The 16,850-nt window shown below is 39.5% G+C and overlaps 1 protein-coding gene across 2 annotated transcripts in view; it reads right to left on the reverse strand.

Annotated features, from left to right (window-relative positions):
* Nucleotides 1-16,850, reverse strand: part of cacna1ea (calcium voltage-gated channel subunit alpha1 Ea) — an 88,762-nt gene that overhangs the window by 20,039 nt on the left and 51,873 nt on the right. For both annotated transcript variants that reach the window (XM_088004984.1, XM_088004985.1), the window contains exons 7-28: nt 16,204-16,394; nt 15,720-15,823; nt 15,246-15,361; nt 14,971-15,024; nt 12,542-12,634; nt 12,162-12,371; nt 11,965-12,077; nt 11,741-11,853; nt 11,089-11,220; nt 10,630-10,699; nt 10,397-10,514; nt 9,923-9,990; nt 9,692-9,783; nt 4,895-5,773; nt 4,067-4,281; nt 3,615-3,726; nt 3,020-3,149; nt 2,313-2,372; nt 2,044-2,150; nt 1,474-1,485; nt 1,251-1,347; nt 8-168 (exon numbers count right to left, since the gene is read on the reverse strand). In XM_088004984.1, coding sequence (XP_087861110.1) covers nt 8-168; nt 1,251-1,347; nt 1,474-1,485; nt 2,044-2,150; nt 2,313-2,372; nt 3,020-3,149; nt 3,615-3,726; nt 4,067-4,281; nt 4,895-5,773; nt 9,692-9,783; nt 9,923-9,990; nt 10,397-10,514; nt 10,630-10,699; nt 11,089-11,220; nt 11,741-11,853; nt 11,965-12,077; nt 12,162-12,371; nt 12,542-12,634; nt 14,971-15,024; nt 15,246-15,361; nt 15,720-15,823; nt 16,204-16,394 — 3,247 coding nt within the window. The remainder of the gene's footprint in view (nt 1-7; nt 169-1,250; nt 1,348-1,473; nt 1,486-2,043; nt 2,151-2,312; nt 2,373-3,019; nt 3,150-3,614; nt 3,727-4,066; nt 4,282-4,894; nt 5,774-9,691; nt 9,784-9,922; nt 9,991-10,396; nt 10,515-10,629; nt 10,700-11,088; nt 11,221-11,740; nt 11,854-11,964; nt 12,078-12,161; nt 12,372-12,541; nt 12,635-14,970; nt 15,025-15,245; nt 15,362-15,719; nt 15,824-16,203; nt 16,395-16,850) is intronic.

Here is a 16,850-nt window from a genome sequence, read left to right on the forward strand (position 1 = left end):
TGATTACTGGCAGTCTTTCTCCGTGTCCTTTGAACTGTCGGTGCAATAGAAGAACTTCCCCTTGAAAAGCTGCACAGCGATGACGGCGAAGATGAACATGAAAAGCTTGTAGACAATCAAAATGTTGAAGACGTTTTTCAGAGACGTCACCACACAGTCAAACACCGCCTGAAAGAAAAGGGAAAGAGATGCAAAAAACATTCAGATCAAGGATGAACTTTGGTTCAGAGTTGCAGAGGCTGACAACCTATTTTCACCGTATTTCACATGTTTGACTTGTGTCTTAATGCCTTTTTTTTAAAATCATCATTTCAATGTTTTTCATTCATAGGTCCCCCTCAATAGTAGACAGCAAAACTCAAACATCTGACCTGATTTTAAATATATACTGCTCAAAAAAATAAAGGGAACATTTCACTTTAATTTTGTGTGTGGCTCCAAATCCAGGCCTCCATTGGTTAATAAATTTGATTTCCATTGATGATTTTTGTGTGATTTTGTTGTCAGCACATTCAACTTTGTACAGAACAAAGTATTCAATGAGAATATTTCATTCATTCAGATCTAGGATGTGTTATTTGAGTGTTCCCTTTATTTTTTTTAGCAGTGTATAAGCTTAAAATTCAGAAAATAAATAAATAAATGATAATAATGATGCATTTTATTTGTCAGCATCTGTCAAAACACCCAAGGACACTTTATAACGTTAAAAAACACAAATTAAACAGTAAAGAAATGGCTACAAGACACAAAACCGCAAAAATAACTACACCGTTAAAGTGATTGGTAAAAACAAAAAATAAAGGAGTTATTAACAATGCCTTTATACTCCACTCCATCTGACCATTTTAACATATTTGTTTTTTTCCCACAATTGGCTAAAAATAAGCAATCCATCCAATGATTGAAAATGTAAAATTTTGAGTAAATAAAGAATAAATGTTGTGCGCCAAATAGTTTTCTCTTTTTTATGCAGCTTTAATTCTTGTTTGTTAATTTGGCTTAACTGAATATGTTTATTGATATATAAATATTTTTCTATATGTTAGAAATACATCCATACTGAATGATTTAGCCAAATTCTCTTTCAACGTTTTAAAGATAAATATGCAGAATAGGATAAGAGCTGGTGTGTGTTTGCAATTTTGTATACTTTTTATCAATGTTTTCCTGTTGAATTAATCTAATTGGACATGAATAAATCGAACAGGTCTAACTAACAGCACAAACAAAGACAGGCCCAATCTAACCTTGAGCTTAGGAAGTCGTTTGATGGTCTTCAGAGGTCTGAGGACACGCAGCACTCTCAGAGATTTGATGGTCTTTATGTCTCGCCCTTTGTTGTTTCTGAGCAGAAAAACGCAGTGTTATCACACAACCTCTGTGTTACGCAAACATTTCAGCTACTAACGCTTGTCTCAACTTGTAAAAGCCAGTGTCTGCACAAAATTATTTGCTAAAAGTTACTTTTACCCCATCACGTTGCTATGGGTCGGTCCCACAGAGGGCATCGTCAAAGAAAGAGAAAAACAACAGAGGATTAATTACACAGCTACAGTTACAAAGCAATTAATAAATAGAAAGAAGCAAAAATGTCTTTGTGCAGAACTTAATGTGGTTTAAAATTTTTCACATTATGCTGATTTGTACGTATTGTATGTTCAGAATGCTAGTCGGAAATTTTAAATACTTGGTTTACATACGATAATGAAAACGTTTCTTCTTTACACATTTATACATGTATTTATAAATACAGTCAGAGCAAGGGTTGGTCTGTTCACTAGATAAAATTGTCAAATGGCAAGAGTATTTCTCAAACGTCTTCAGAGATGCATCAAAATCCAATTGGCAGGACGATCATATAAGGCGTTCCAGGCACATTCGACGATGAGCTGATGCTCATCAGCTTTAGAAAGGAGTTTTGCATTCGTGACTTTCTTGCCTAACTTCATATAAAGCAATAACAAAGTACAACCTCCTCAAAGACATGTAAACAAAGCCGGTTAACTCAGGACGAGTACAGGACTAGATCATGCGACTTACGTGAGGGCAAAGGCCACCAGTGCTCCCACCACAACGATGAAGTCCAAGATGTTCCACAGATCTCTGAAGTAGGAGCCGTCATGGAGGATCAGACCCTGGTGAATCATCTAAAGACCACACACAGTCACATCACATGAGATCTGGGTGATGTTTTAGCCAAAAGCTGAATGGGATTTGATTTGTTTCTTAGACTCACTTTTTAAGTTACTAAGACAATTTAGCCTAATTTTGCCCAGACAAATAAAATTTTAAAATATTAACTTGCTCACCTTTATGATCATTTCAAAGGTAAAGACTCCGGTGAACACGTAGTCAAAATAACGTAGAACCTGTAAAAGTCAGACAAACATGACAACAGATGAAAAGACTATCGGGAACATTTTAATTCAAGTTAATAATATAAGCCCAGCTAACAACCTCAGTTTGGACATTTTTAAAATATTTTTTTTTTCTTGAATACATTAATTATGTCAATTTTCCTCACAATATTCTGATCATTGTATATAATCAGTAGGATATGAATTCCTAATTTCAGCCATTTCTTTGGTTCAAAATATGGATGTTTAGAATCAGATTTGGAACAAAAAGCATAAACACCAAGTTTATGTCTCCCTGCAGTGTTTCTCTTTACAATCTCATTGCTCATCTTAAAAGTCGTAACTCGCTTTGAAGCTAAACACAGAGTAAACTTCAGATCTATTTTTCAGATACCATAAACAAACCTCACAAAGCTCTGGCACTACTACAGCCAATCAAATATCGTTGTTGGCATGCTAGTACAAGCAGAAGTTTCTGGTGACTTCTTTTTAATTAACATGCCATCTATTTTCCAATGTTTCCCTTACAAACACACCTAACAATATTGAAAGTATTACAAATTATGTGTTAATATATTTCAACTAAAAGAACTATTGGATCCATATAAAATCTTCAGAGTGTCTCACAAAGCAGATGTTTGCACTGAAGTGTCTCGAACCTTATTCCAGTCTGATGATGTGGCTATGGGGTCTTCTGCAGCCAGCGCTATGCTGCTAGCAGCTATCACCAGCAGGATGCACATTTCAAAGTACCTGAGGTTCACCACATATTGACATGCTCGACGCATCCTGGTGGGAAAAAGAGGAGACTGTTAAGAGTGAGTCAACACCTTTAGCTAATAGGGAGCATGGGAACTCATCAACAGGTACAGCAGAATTAAAGAGACAAATATATAGTTTAAAAAGAATCAACATGTATTATACAAGATGAAAGTGATGATGATAACTTTGTTAGTTTGTATCAGATATTTAGGTAAATAATTCACTCACTGATTCAGCTCTGCCTATTTACCAGGAATTATGTTCGCTGCCAAGTTGCTAAGCAACCAATTAACACTCTGTGGCCTCTGTCCAATCACCAGCTTTATCAACCTTCTCAATTAACCCTTCAAAGTCAGACATGTTTATTTGATGCTTGATTATTTCCTGAACAATTTATAAGTCTTTCTTAAAGAAATAAAAAAAAAAATTAAATTTTTTTTAAAGCAGCACTATTTCTAATCCAAAACCAAAATGATCGAACTTGTAGCTCACGGGTTGTCAGGTTTGAAGATGAACATGCTGTCTGGGATCACAGTGTTGACAGGTTTCGTCTCTTCTGCCTCTTCCTTCTCTGACTTGCAGGTTTCAGAGTCCTTGTTGTTGACTAGAGAAGGTCAAAATAAGAAAATTAAGTTAATCCTCTCACTACTTTTTCCCATTTGGGAGGTTTTCTTGAGCTGAATAAAACTATGTGCAGTATTGAAGACCTGACACGGGTCCTGGAGAAATAAAACTTCCTTTTGGCCAAAATGTGGCTAAATCAGATCACCAGGTTCTTGAAATAAAATAAAGGAATCTAACCACTAATCTGCCATTCATTCCATCAGTTTTACTTAATTATTTTAACATATCAGAAAAAAGACGTTTTTAAAAAATATATATATTTCCAAGCAGCAAAACAAAGGAACTCTTCATCATCTGAAAGCAACACAGTGCGCTCCTACCTGTGATGGTGGAGAGTTCAAGAGACGACTGCAAGTCAGGCACCTCGACGACGACACTGGAGCTGAGCTTATTGTGGTCCAGCTCCGACTCCTTTTCTTCATTGCCATCCTCTGGTTTGTTGGGTACCAGCAGCTCAGACTGGTTCAGAGCGTTGTCTTGCTTCAGAGGGCAGAGGTCACCAGAGAGGACGTCTCCCTCGTTACGGTTAGCCAGTCTGTAGTCACAACAAGACAAACACAAGAGTGGAACGGTATGTGCACAGATGTGCAACAACCCACATTCTGGTGTTGGCATTTCAATAAAAGTCACGAGGAAGAGCATTATGGCAGCAAAGCAGGAGAGAAAAGTAAAACCGGCAACTACAGCAATTTGGTTTTATTCAGCAGATGAAAAGAAAGGTTTGTCTATTGCCAGACCCTCATTTCAAGCTGAATGTAGAGTTTGTAGTTAAGAGTTAATTAATGCAAATAAATAATTGCTCATATGACATTTAATAAACATTTTTCAGCTCATCTCTCATCTGAAGATTCTTACTTTAGAGGGATGAAGTTGGTTTGTTTAGATGCATGAAATTTTGTACTTTATTAAAAAAACAAAATAACTTATCGTGGTTCATACGATCCGTCATAAAATGAATATAAAAATATCTGCATCCTCTGTCATTTAGATTTTCATACAATATAATTTAGAAATAAACTGACTTGTTGGTGGATGGTTTCAGGAACAATATGAGATTATATGATGGATTTTTTTCTAAGCGATGGCCATCGCTCTGAACATTTCTCCCACCAAACAAGCTTAAACGCATCAGTCACTGATCATCTCACCTGCTCTCCTCGTGCACCTCTCCGTCTTCGTTCTCAGGCTCTGCTCCCTTCTCCTCGACTGTTTCCGAACTCGTTCTGCTTTCTCCAGCATCACAGCTGCCGTCTAACTTTCCCTCATTTCCAGGAGAGGACGCTTGATTTCTGGTGCCGTTCCGATGGTCACAATGATGGCCCCTTCGGCCCCTGATCTCAATGTGACCTCCTTTCTCAGGGGTCAGAGAGTCAACGTTATCTGGAGGTCTGAACTTTTTCACATGCCTGTGTTGACGTTCCACATTCAGTCTCGGGCTTCGGCGCTCGGAGACGTGTTTGTGGCCAAGGCCCGGCTTTTTGTTTTCCCCGGTGGATTCGGATTCGGGAGGTTCTGGTAAGGTCAGGCACGGTGCGTTTGTAGGATCCAGACACTCTGATTCCAGCACTGCCATAGGAGGCTCAGGAACGTCACCAGGAACAGCGGCATCCAGGGGCGCAGAGGAGCCCGGGGGCTGGCTCTGACCCGGTGAGGCCAGAGGATCAGTCGGCTGCTTCACGCTCCCGGATGGCGTGTGCTGCACGGCTTTCCTGTGCAGCAACAAGGGACGTCCGTGAACTGAAGCAGGGGGGCCGTCTTTTTCCTCACTGGGACTGCTGAACAAGATCTCTCGGCTGGACATCTGCCGGTGTCTCCGCAGCTGGCTGGTCCTCTGCTCCCAAACAGACATGGTCATCCTTTTCCTCCTCTCTCTCCTGGACATGAAAGAGTTAGAGGGTTTGAGTGGTGGCGGTGGGCGGCCCTCCCTCATACTGCCCTGGGCCTCCTCCAGGGAGTAGGAGTAGGTCGGCCGGCTGCGGTGAATGGCTCTTTTCCTGTACAGGTAGGGCCGCCTCCTCCGGCTTCCCCTGGGAAGAATTAGACAAGACATATGATCAATACAAATTGAATCAAACCGGTATTTAAGATGTTTAATAGAACCACAACTTTATAATTTCGTCCACGACATACCAGACAATTTGATTCACCTTGATACTAGTCAGACACAGGCTTGCATGCAGTGTTTTTACCAATAAGTTGATGTGAGGGAAGTGTCACCGTAGTTTTTGTTAAATGATATATAAATATTAAATTAAACATGTAAGCTGAATGTTAGTACGTTTGTTGGAACCAAAGAGTTATTTTTGCTTCAGCACAAAGTCATTTACAGTGGGAAATGTACAAGTCCTGGACTTGAAGATTTATGTCTCCACTATATTATTTTTCATGTTTTGCTGTTTTCTGGAAAAAGAATAAAATACTTTAACACAAAAAGCAAAAATCAACATCTCATTATAAAAAAACAAATAAAAAACGATATCCCCCTTCACAGCTAGATGTTATAGATGTAGCATCTTAAAAACACACACTTTTTAAAAAAAATATTACTTAATTTATTACTTTGTTTATTTATCTTATTTGTGTATTAACCTCTTACACCCTCAGTGGGTATAAATAAATTTAAACTTAACATTTTGGGCAAAACCTTTATGCGGAATAGTTTTTGAAAGATCAAAGCCTCTTTTAGCGGATAATAAAAAATAAAAAAAATTTAAAGGCACGTGGAGCCTTTGTTTACAGAGCGAGCCGAGGTCGAGGTCGTGGCAGCTGGACCCACTGGTGGGTCCGTCGGGTTCTAGGGGTTAAATTTCTGAACCTGAGTCTGAATTTTGTACCACAAACAAGAAAATGTGGTATGACAATAAAAAAAAAATCCTTGAATCCTTAAATTTCTGTCTCTTTGGTCCTCTGCTTCGTTTAATTGATAAGTATTTAGATTGTTGGGGCAAATAGTTATCGCTTCTGTTTGTTTATGTGTGTAGATGAACTGTCATTCTAACTTTGGAATAATAAATGGATTTGAGCTGAAATTTTGCACCAAACCAAGTTGTTTTTGTGCATTTTGTGTGCATTAATGCAATTTCCTCCGAGCAAATAATTTGTTACGACAAGAAAATGATTCTTTTTCTCATGTCAGTGAGATGTTTTTTCCTCATTAGCAGAGGACAACAATTAAAAGAAAACATGTAAAATATTTATAGTGGGGTCGTCGGTTCCTGGCCTCCATGACTCTGTGACTGTAATAACATAAATAAACAAAGCGATGCAGAATGAAATTGGCTGAGTTGATTCGAGACATTTTTATGGTCTGAAATCAGGTCGGAGAGGTGGACAGGACAGCATAGGACAGAGCATGGACAGATGACTGACTGAGGGACTCGGTTTAGCAGATCAAGCACAGGTGAGTGAGAGAGTCAGAGAGCTGAACAGACAGTGTTACTTACTGGAGCGTGGACTCTCGTGCGGTCCGTGTTACCAATGTGCGATTGGTTGAAAACAAGACATTAGTGCTTTCGTGAGCAGAGACAAAACAGGCCAGGAGACACACAACAAAAAAAATGGCATCTTATTCAAAGACTGGTGGCTGCAAACAAATCAACTCCACACCAGTCGCTTTTAGTCGTTATCCATCGCCTGAGGATAAAACCCTTTAGAGCAACACACATAAATAATTGATCCAAACTTATTACACGATGTTATCTAATCTGTTTAGTGCTGTTTGTAACTAAGATTTTTTTTTTTTTTTCTGGTGTGTGTCTCCTCTGGAGCCAAGCAAGCACATTGACAAACATGATGGTTACAGCATCAGAAAAAAACATTTAAAAAAACATTTATAAACATCAACATTGATAGAGAGACACTCGGATCAAACAGTATGAAAACACACATATGGGCTCCGTCAGCAAAAACACAGGAAAGAATAATTCATTTTTGAGGAAAACCAACCAAGCTGGGATGCAGCTCAGAACACCACGCGATTCAGACATGCGGATAAATTTAAATAAGGAAATTCATGTGCAGAGCATCTCCATGTCAGATTAAAATGGTTGAGCGGTATTTGTCGGGGGAGTTAAAGGCGTAATAATGGAAGAAAAATAACACATGCACACTGCTTTGCTTTGAATGAGAAGCGTTTTTAAGTTACTCTGTGTGTTTTTTTAGGTCGTTTTTTTTTTTTTGCTTTCTTTGATCATGCAGACCTTATGACATGCAGCTCTAAATGAAAACCATTATCTGACTTCAACATGCAGGGGCTCTTTGAGTTCAGCAGCTGGTGTCATGCAAGTTTCTGCAACACCGTCAGGGCAAAGCATGTTTAACTTTTTGCTTACATCTTGGATCAAAACCCTAATGGTTCAGAGAATGATCTTAAAATTTAGATGCCAACCCTGATGACCTCTTGACAATCTCACCATTCCTTTAGCCTCTGACAGAAAAAGCTAATCCTGACGTAATTTTCTGTCTAGCTTTTCTTCCGTTGGCTAGCTTTGAAGCAAAAAGCAAGGAAGAATACAGTGCCATACTAAAGTATTCATGCCTCTTTAACTGTTCTACATTTTTTGTCACGTTACAAGCAGGAATGTATTGTAAGAGCGGGAATACTATTTATTTTTTTTTCATACACCAGCAAATTAGATTATAATCACAAACTAGAAAAAATGGAAACATAATTTTCAAAATCTTTTACAAATGAAAATCTGAAAAGTTTGACTTTTTGGATTTTAAATCTCATTTACAGTGATATTCCTAAATAAATTCTAGTACAATCAGTGACTTCTGAGGCCCCCACCCCTCCTGAACAAAAGAACCCCCCACAGCATAATGCTGCCACCACCATGTTTTACTGTCAGCATTTTAATATCAGCCAAAAAGTAAAAATGTTGGCCTCATCTGATTAGAGCACCACGTGTTTGTAGCGTCTACTTGCAAATTCCTTATGGTGTTCTTCATGACTTTCCTGACGCTCTTGAAATTGTGCCATATTCTTTTCATTTTCAGATGATGTGTTGAATGATCTGTGAAAAGTTTAATGTTCTGCACAACTTTGTCCTGACTTATCTGCTCTGCGTTTTGGTCTTTGTGATGCTATTTGCTCACTAATTTTTTTTCTCACAAATGTTTCATTTAAACACAGATTAACTCCATTTGTGCACACCATGCTTTTCAGATTCTTTTTTTTTTTTTTTTTGCAAAATATTTTGGAAACCTTGAGGTTTTGGATTGTAACATAACAAAATATAGAAAATGAAAGGGTTTGAGCACTTTAGCAAATTCTTGTAGTAAAGAGGGAATAAAACAGTAACTATCCCAGGGATCAAGTTTAGTTGGAGCTCAGTGGGTCATGTTGATAAACTCTGTGCAAGCTCTTCCACATGCCCATGCAAAAAAACAAAAAAAAAACAAAAACAAAAAAAAAACCAGCTCCTTGTTTCACAGCGTGCATACAGAGTTTTCCACTCCTGTTCATGCACATGCACTTCCAGGATGTATGACAAGGCAAAGTGCAATTAGATACTGAAAAACAAAATCTATTCTGCAAGTAGAAAAGACAAAGTCATGTTACTAGACCAATCAAATTATCCACATCCAGCTCTGTAAACTGGCTCATTAGCAGTACTAAATAAAAACACAGTGGTCAGTCCATTATGCCGTTTTCACACAACAACCCAGAGGAAAAAAACAGCCAAAAACTCTTAATCTTTATTCATGGATGTTTTGCCTGTTCAGCAAAGCGTATTTCTTCAGTAATTCAAAACAAAACAATTGACAAACCATATTTTAATGGCGACAGAAACTCAAAACTAGATAGCTGAGTCCTTGGCACACATTCCCAAATGAGGGAAAGGAGAGAGAGAGAGAGAGAGAGAGAGAGAGAGAGAGAAAGAGAGAGATAAAGGAATATGGAGGAGGTCAAGCAGCAGAAAAAAGTTGCACACATAACTTACTCTGAAGACATGAAGGAGGAAAGCGGTCCGACCTCCTTTGCTTTCTGCAGAGCATGCTTCTGGTTGAAAGCTGCCTCTGCTTCTTCTTCATCCTGATCAAAATAAATAATAAAAGACACCTGAGCAACTCGACCACATGAGTGTTCCAGGAATTGATCAGAATCGAAGAGATGGGGCTGAAGAATGACAGAAAACACATCAGATTAGGTATGTTCTGTTTAGTTGTATTACCTTGGTAAGTTCTTGTGCATTGGCCAGGTTATCCACAGCAATGGCCAAGAAGACATTCAGAAGAGTATCTGGTCACACATATGTTAAGGAGGCTCAACCCATCAGCTACTGTTTATTAAAACAAAACTGGAAAAAAAAAACTTTGAAATTCAGGTTGGAGCTGCAATTGCACAGAAACAAAGTTCGTCAGAGAGCTGACTCACTGGGAACTGAATGCAAATTCAAGCTACACTTTTCCCAATTTCCACCTTTTTATGTGTAACAAAATATTTTTTATTCTTTTTCTTCACAACTATGCACCAGTTTGTGCACATAAAACCCCGATAAAATAATGTGATGTAACGTGGCAAAATGTGCCGAAGCTGAAGAGATACAAACGCTTCAGCGAGGCAGAGTAATAAATCCTCACGGTGAGTGAAAAATTACAAGTAAAGATGGCAACAAAATTGACTGCAAATTGCAAAAAGTGGATACAGTTTCCGAAAAGAGTAAGAACTATAAAATAGATGGAGGACCACATCCCCGACTTCACTCCTCCTTGGGAGCGAATACCGTTATACATGACCTCATTCCAGTCCTCTCCAGTCAGGATCTGTACAAACATGCCCACACAAAATGATAGAACATCTGTACAACCACCCTGAACTCTTATGAGCTCAGCTGCAGATTTTACTGTCAGTAGTAATTTGTCACTTTTGCTTTCAGACCTGAAACACAGTCATAATGGCTGCAGGAAAGGTGTCAAAGTTTGTTGGTGTGTAGTCTTCAAAGATGAACCTGTAGAAAAGACAAGATATGCCCAGTGCTGTCAGGATACGTCTTAATTAGTTCATTTAGAAAGCATTTTCTCTTCTTCCTACTGAGGAAAGTTTATCACAAGAACACGCTGGTCTATTTCTGCAAATTTTATGAACGTGTCAGCTAGAGAGAAACAACTCCGGGTAAAACAAGGAGCAAAACATGTCGGCTACAGAGGTCTCATATCTTCACTCGGTGAGTTGGTGTAGTGAAAACAAAATTTCCAATTTCAATATGTTAACCTTCCTCTGAATCTACGCAACCAGGGATAATTACCTCTTTGGCAATTTAACATATTTTCTGATATTTCACAGAAGTATTCCAAATAAGTGGAGATCTAAGCTCAATGAAGGGGACTGTGAAGTTACCTGCCACCAAAAAGCTGCATGCCAAGGAGTGCGAAGACAACAATGAAGAGAAAGAGAAGGAAGATCAGGGAGATGATGGACTTCATGGAGTTCATCAGAGACACAACCAGGTTTCTCAGAGACGCCCAATACCTTGACAGTAACCAAATATCAAATTTCTGTTAAAATCTAAAAACACAGCATTTCTGATTCAAGCTTTGTGCAGCAGAAAGACATTGAAATTAAATGTACTTACTAAATATAATCAAAATTGTCACTGCACAACTCTATACATGGAGAAAAACTTCTTAAAGCCTTTTTTGTTGTTTACAAGAAGCATCGATTTTAATTTTAATACCACAACTATGCAAAAATAAAAAAACACATGGCAACACACTCTAGAGGTAAACATATAAAGTCACTCCATAACTTTGATCATCATTAATAAAAAAAAAATGTTGGTATAAATTGTGTTAGTTGGAACAATGAGTGTGCACGATGAGATTGGAGTAGAATCAGTCTTGATACAAATTTAAACAGCTCTTAATAAACCCCAGACAACCTCTTCAAAGTCTTGCAAATGCAACTCAAGTTTGTACTGATTTTAATGTCCCTTGACTAGTGTGAAGGAAGCCTATAAATGGGAAAAAAGCCAAAAGAGCTGACGACTAACTTGGTGATTTTGAAGATCCTAAGCAGGCGGAGAGCGCGGAGGACACTGATACCAAATGACGTTCCTGGTCTGAAGAATCCCCACAGCACCTCAAAGATACTGCCAATGATTACCTGCAGTATGCAAAAGATGTGAACAGATTTATTAAAAATGTATGTTCTTATTTAAACCACAGCATCTTAACTGTGTGAACTACAAATGAAAAAGGAAAACGAGGCACTAACGCTGCAGTCAAAGCAGTTGAACGAGGAATGAAAGTAGAGACGCGGTCCCAAGCTGTACATCTTCAGGAACATCTCTGTCAGGAACAGAGCGAGGAACAGGAACTCTGCATAGTCTTTGAAAACACAAACACATGTTAACTACTTCCAGTGTTGCTAGTAGACATTTTCCTCACATTGTGTAGTCTTGCTGAACTTACAAAGAAAATTGGACAGCCAGAAGGGCTGGTTGTGGTGCACAATGGCGACACACAGCGTGTTGAGAGCCACAAGGCCGAGAACTGTCCAGTAGAAAGTGTGCGTCTTCACCACGCGGCGAATGGAAATCCGCAGGAGACGCTCTTTACGTCGAAAATAGGCCGTTGGACCTCGCTTTGCACTCCGAACGCTGGCTCTGGCCATGGGCATGCCTTACAGGAGGGACAGTGGGAAGATGCAGAGAAAAGCTGCGGTCTAGCAGCACTTACACAGCATGGCGCTAACAACAGTGACAAATCCATTTTAAACCGCTGCAAAGTTCAAGTGGAGTGGAGTTTAACTTCCAGTTGAAGTGCAAATATTTCAGATTATATCCACTCACCCACAGAAGAGATATCTCCATAATGTTCCTCCCCTGACTGGCCCTGACGCACATCCATGCCTCTCCTCTTTATGGTGGTTGCTCGCTTCAACACTAAAGACATAAAAGGGTCCAGTGGCCGGCTGTTCAACGTTTAAACCAACATATTGTAGGTGAAACACAGGCTTAAAGGTTAAATCATTTTGAGCTCCTGGTTGTGAGGAATATTTGTTCAGTTTATTTCTTAAATCCATTGCAACAAAACTGTCTTTTGTGAGCCCACCTCCAGTGGCGCAACTACACATTATTCAGGTGGCGACGATACGTGAAGTGTAAAAATCGCTACATTTACCTCGTTATGTGCGAGAGGTGAAGGAGCGTGAGGCGCGCTGAAGCGTATGGGAAAACATATGTTGCCCCCTCAAGACGGGGTTTTGGCGCCCCCTCTGGTGCTGCGCCCCTATGCGTTGCATACGCTGCATACCCACTTTTTGCGCCTCTGCCCACCTCCATGTGTAAAACATGCAACAATGTCTGAACAAGGCAAGAAATCTGATCACTGAATGAATGCAAAACAACAAAGCAAATAAAAATGGCCTAGAGCCCAACAAGCTAATGGGAATATGTAGTTCATTAATGTTGCTGCTAAATGAGACAAAGATGATCATCTAATTTTAAAGCAATGGGCTAATCACCTTCCTTTCAGCGAAATCTTAAAATATCTGTCAGGAGGAAAGCAGTGGTTCCAGATAACTTAACTGTGTATGCCTTTTCTCTGTTTAGGCAGTGTTTACATAGTGGCAAACCAAGCAGGACACAAACGCTAAAGCTCCTTACTGACAAATGTGCATACGATTACCTCTCATCTTATCAAATCCCGACTGACACCTTCCTGCTACCTCTGGATCTACTTGCAGTCAATATTTGCTCGAGGTCTTTTTAATAGGCCGCTGATCAAACACAAACATACGCAAAAATCCTGCTGCCGTTTCCCCACATAGCGGTGTTTGCTAAGGGCAGGAAGATTCAGTCCTGTCAACAGAAACACACATCCAGGCTGCTGCCTTTTCAGACCAGCGGTTGCTAAGGCAACAGCAAAGTGCCACCTTTCTTTATAATCAAAGCTATCAGAGCATCCACATTTATTTCCGTCGCCACTGAAGACACTTTCAATGCGCACAACAGATTTAAACTTCAGGGTTTTTCTTTTTTTACTTTACAGTGTCAGAGTGAACGGGTTGCACAGATAGAGGTCTTTGTAGCAGCTACAGTGGATTTCTGTGTGCCTGCGGGAAAATTGGCTGTGAAGTTTTTGCTGCAAAGTGCAGAAGATTTTAGTTGTCGACGCCTGAAGTAACTTCTACTCTGCTCCCAAAGGGCTTTGGGAGATGCCAGTCGGTCAATATGTGATAAATCCCTTCAGGTCCCATAAATAAAAAAGATTACTGTAGAGTTAAGAGGGTCAGAGAGTGAGTTATCCATCTGCTGATTGATAGATTAAACCAGGGATTTATGCATGTGTAGAGCTAAAACTTAAAGGTTTGCAGGTTTGCCATATTAAAATAAATATTTGTCTAATGAAAGAATAAGCAAAAGAAATTTGTTAGTGCAGAGCAATAAAAACAGGATTTATGTCACTCTATCTCTGGAAGTGGATGGATGTTGTCTTTGCAAAAGATTGCAGAAAAAGTGGTTATTTAAAGACGAGTACCGTGTACTGTTATTATTTTTTAGAACAGTTCAATTTGTCCGTAGTAATTAAAAATAAAGTTTCCATCGGGATCAGCTATGCCTGTACTGGGAGGCTAAATTTGCATCAATCTTGTATTGCAGTGCAGGGTCACAAATTGGCAATTTCAAACATCAGATTATGCACATGTGTGACAATTTGTTGTAAGACATTCGCAAAGAAGCAAAAAACACAACAGAGACAGGATCAAGGAAGATCTGTAATTTGCTCAATAACGTATCTTTTTAAATGGAATAGTTGTTGATGCTTCCTGCTCTGCGAGCCTTTGTGCTTAGACACAAAAAGAAATATCATGTGCACAGCTCAAAACACGTTTGAAGGTTGTAAAAGTCATTAGTTGATTCACTTTGTCAGATAAAAAAAAATAAATAAAAAATTTAGTGACTCCTCTTAGTTTCAGCAAGCTGTTTTCAGAGATGACTGAAAGTATGGATGGTTGATGGAAATGGAATGACAAGACAGCATTTATGATCAAATTATTCACTCCAGCTTCAAATCTCACTTGATTTTTCAATCTGCACAACGGAAAGGAGTCGCCTAACCTCCACCCCTAAATCTTAAGCTATACTTTGATTTCCAAGAATGCAAACCAGCCTATGATTTAACAACTGATGCATGAGAAGCCATTTAAATTAAATCTTGTGGGGATATAACTGAAAGTGGATCTCAAGATTTATTGTGTGCATCCCTGCTAACTCACCATCAAGTGCAGAGGGTCCTGGATTCCTGTTCTCCTCTGCAAGCATAACTTCCTCTGGACAGAAAATAAAATATTGAATCAGACGTGAGAATCTTGTCTGACAGAGACGGCCTCCCAGCATTTCTAATCACATCTCTAGCTCGGATGCAGCAAAACAAAAAGTTGACATGCCGCACGAAGTAGTGAACAGAGGACAAAATTAATCATAAAAAATATTTATTAATGTTCCCATTGTTGTTGAGAATAAGCATTTCCGTAACTTGGACTAGACCCACCAGCTCGGTCAATCCAAGCGCGGTAGCCGTTCAGCTCTCTTTCAATCTGCTGCTGGCGTCTCAGCTTCATGAAAGCCCTGCGATTTTCCACTCTCTCCCTCTCTTTGGCAAATTCTCTGAAATAACCAAACCAAATCACAAAACAATGATTGTTGATGGAAAGAAACCTTTGCAGCCTTGAAACAAATAAACCCTCTGTTGTTGTTTTGTTCTGTACAATAAGCCCCTCTTACTGCTCAACCAAATGCAGGACGGGAAGAAAGTTAAAGGAGGCCATAAAAGCAAAAGGGTTGTCTATTGCTCTTTAAATTTTTCTTTTTAAAATCTAAAAGTTGTTATGTTTTCTCCAAACTGGGTGGTTCTGTCTTGCGGTCTGACTTCTGGCTACTGATTAAGGAATAAGCACAACAGAAGTCATAGAAGTGAAGGCACTCATTTAATTTCTCTGATTTATTGGTGTGACGCAGGACCTACCCAGAGAGGACTCCCAGCACCAGGTTCAGGACGAAGAAGGAGCCGATGATGATGAGGGGGATGAAGTACAGCCAGTTCCAGGTGGGACCCAAGGCATCATTGGTCTGAAATGTCAAAATAAGATCAAAACTCCATCAAGTACAAAACAATCCCAAAGGTACGTAGCTAGTAGCTATTGAACAGGCATCTTAAGTGATGGCAGGGAGATGTGTGCAGGCATTTTTCTTTCCTCTGAGTGCAAAAACTGAAAACAAATAGGTTTCTTTTTTTTTAATTTAGTTAATTTGTAAGTAGTTCATTCTGAAACAGTCATAAAATCTATTAGCATCAGATTATTAGAGACTGATAAAGATGCAGGGTCCATCCACGTGGTAAAGCCTTTACTTCCCTGTGAGTCGGATTTCGTGGATCCACCTCGTAAGAATCCTCAAAGAATTTGAAGCTGACCAGAACAGCATCATGAGAGGCAGACATGTGACCTTACATTGTAGAGCACAGTGGTCCATCCCTCCATGGTGATGCACTGGAAGACAGTGAGGACTGCAAACAGGATGTTGTCAAACTGGGTGATGCCGTCATTAGGTCCAATCCAGGTCTCTGAGCAGGCGTACTTGGCCGGACACTGACGCACGCCACACGGGAAGTCGTACTCAGACGAGTCCACTGTCTCGTTTTCTGAGCAGAAAGGACAAAGTCAGATGCTGAAGGGTTATCTTCTCGTGCCGTAAATGATGCCATGCAGTAAACTGACAACTTTTGTAAAGAAAATAAAAACGTCTCACATCTCACGCCTTTAAACTACAACACATTATATGAAAGAGGCTTTACGTTACAAGCACGGATATCCAATGTCTGACAATTCAGTGACAGAAAATATTCACTTCAGTCTATTTTATTTTGTTTTGTTTTGTAGCTGTCCATCCAGCTCAAGTGAAATTGGGGGCAGCTTGGAGGTTAATAACAGCTATGAGCTGAACAATAACTCATTGTGCTGAGCTGCGTTGTTCGTTTTGTTTGTAAAAGCCGTTTTGGCTCGGTGGAGTCTCCAGGTGCAGCCTTACACGCTGTGTGTGCTTCTGCTTTTCTGGTTGTGACAGCACAGTAGAGAAGCTGCTTATCGAGTTGCTCCAA

Source organism: Poecilia mexicana, unplaced genomic scaffold, assembly GCF_051168715.1.
Source record: "Poecilia mexicana isolate PSO_F unplaced genomic scaffold, ASM5116871v1 scaffold_4, whole genome shotgun sequence".
NCBI lineage: Eukaryota > Metazoa > Chordata > Actinopteri > Cyprinodontiformes > Poeciliidae > Poecilia > Poecilia mexicana.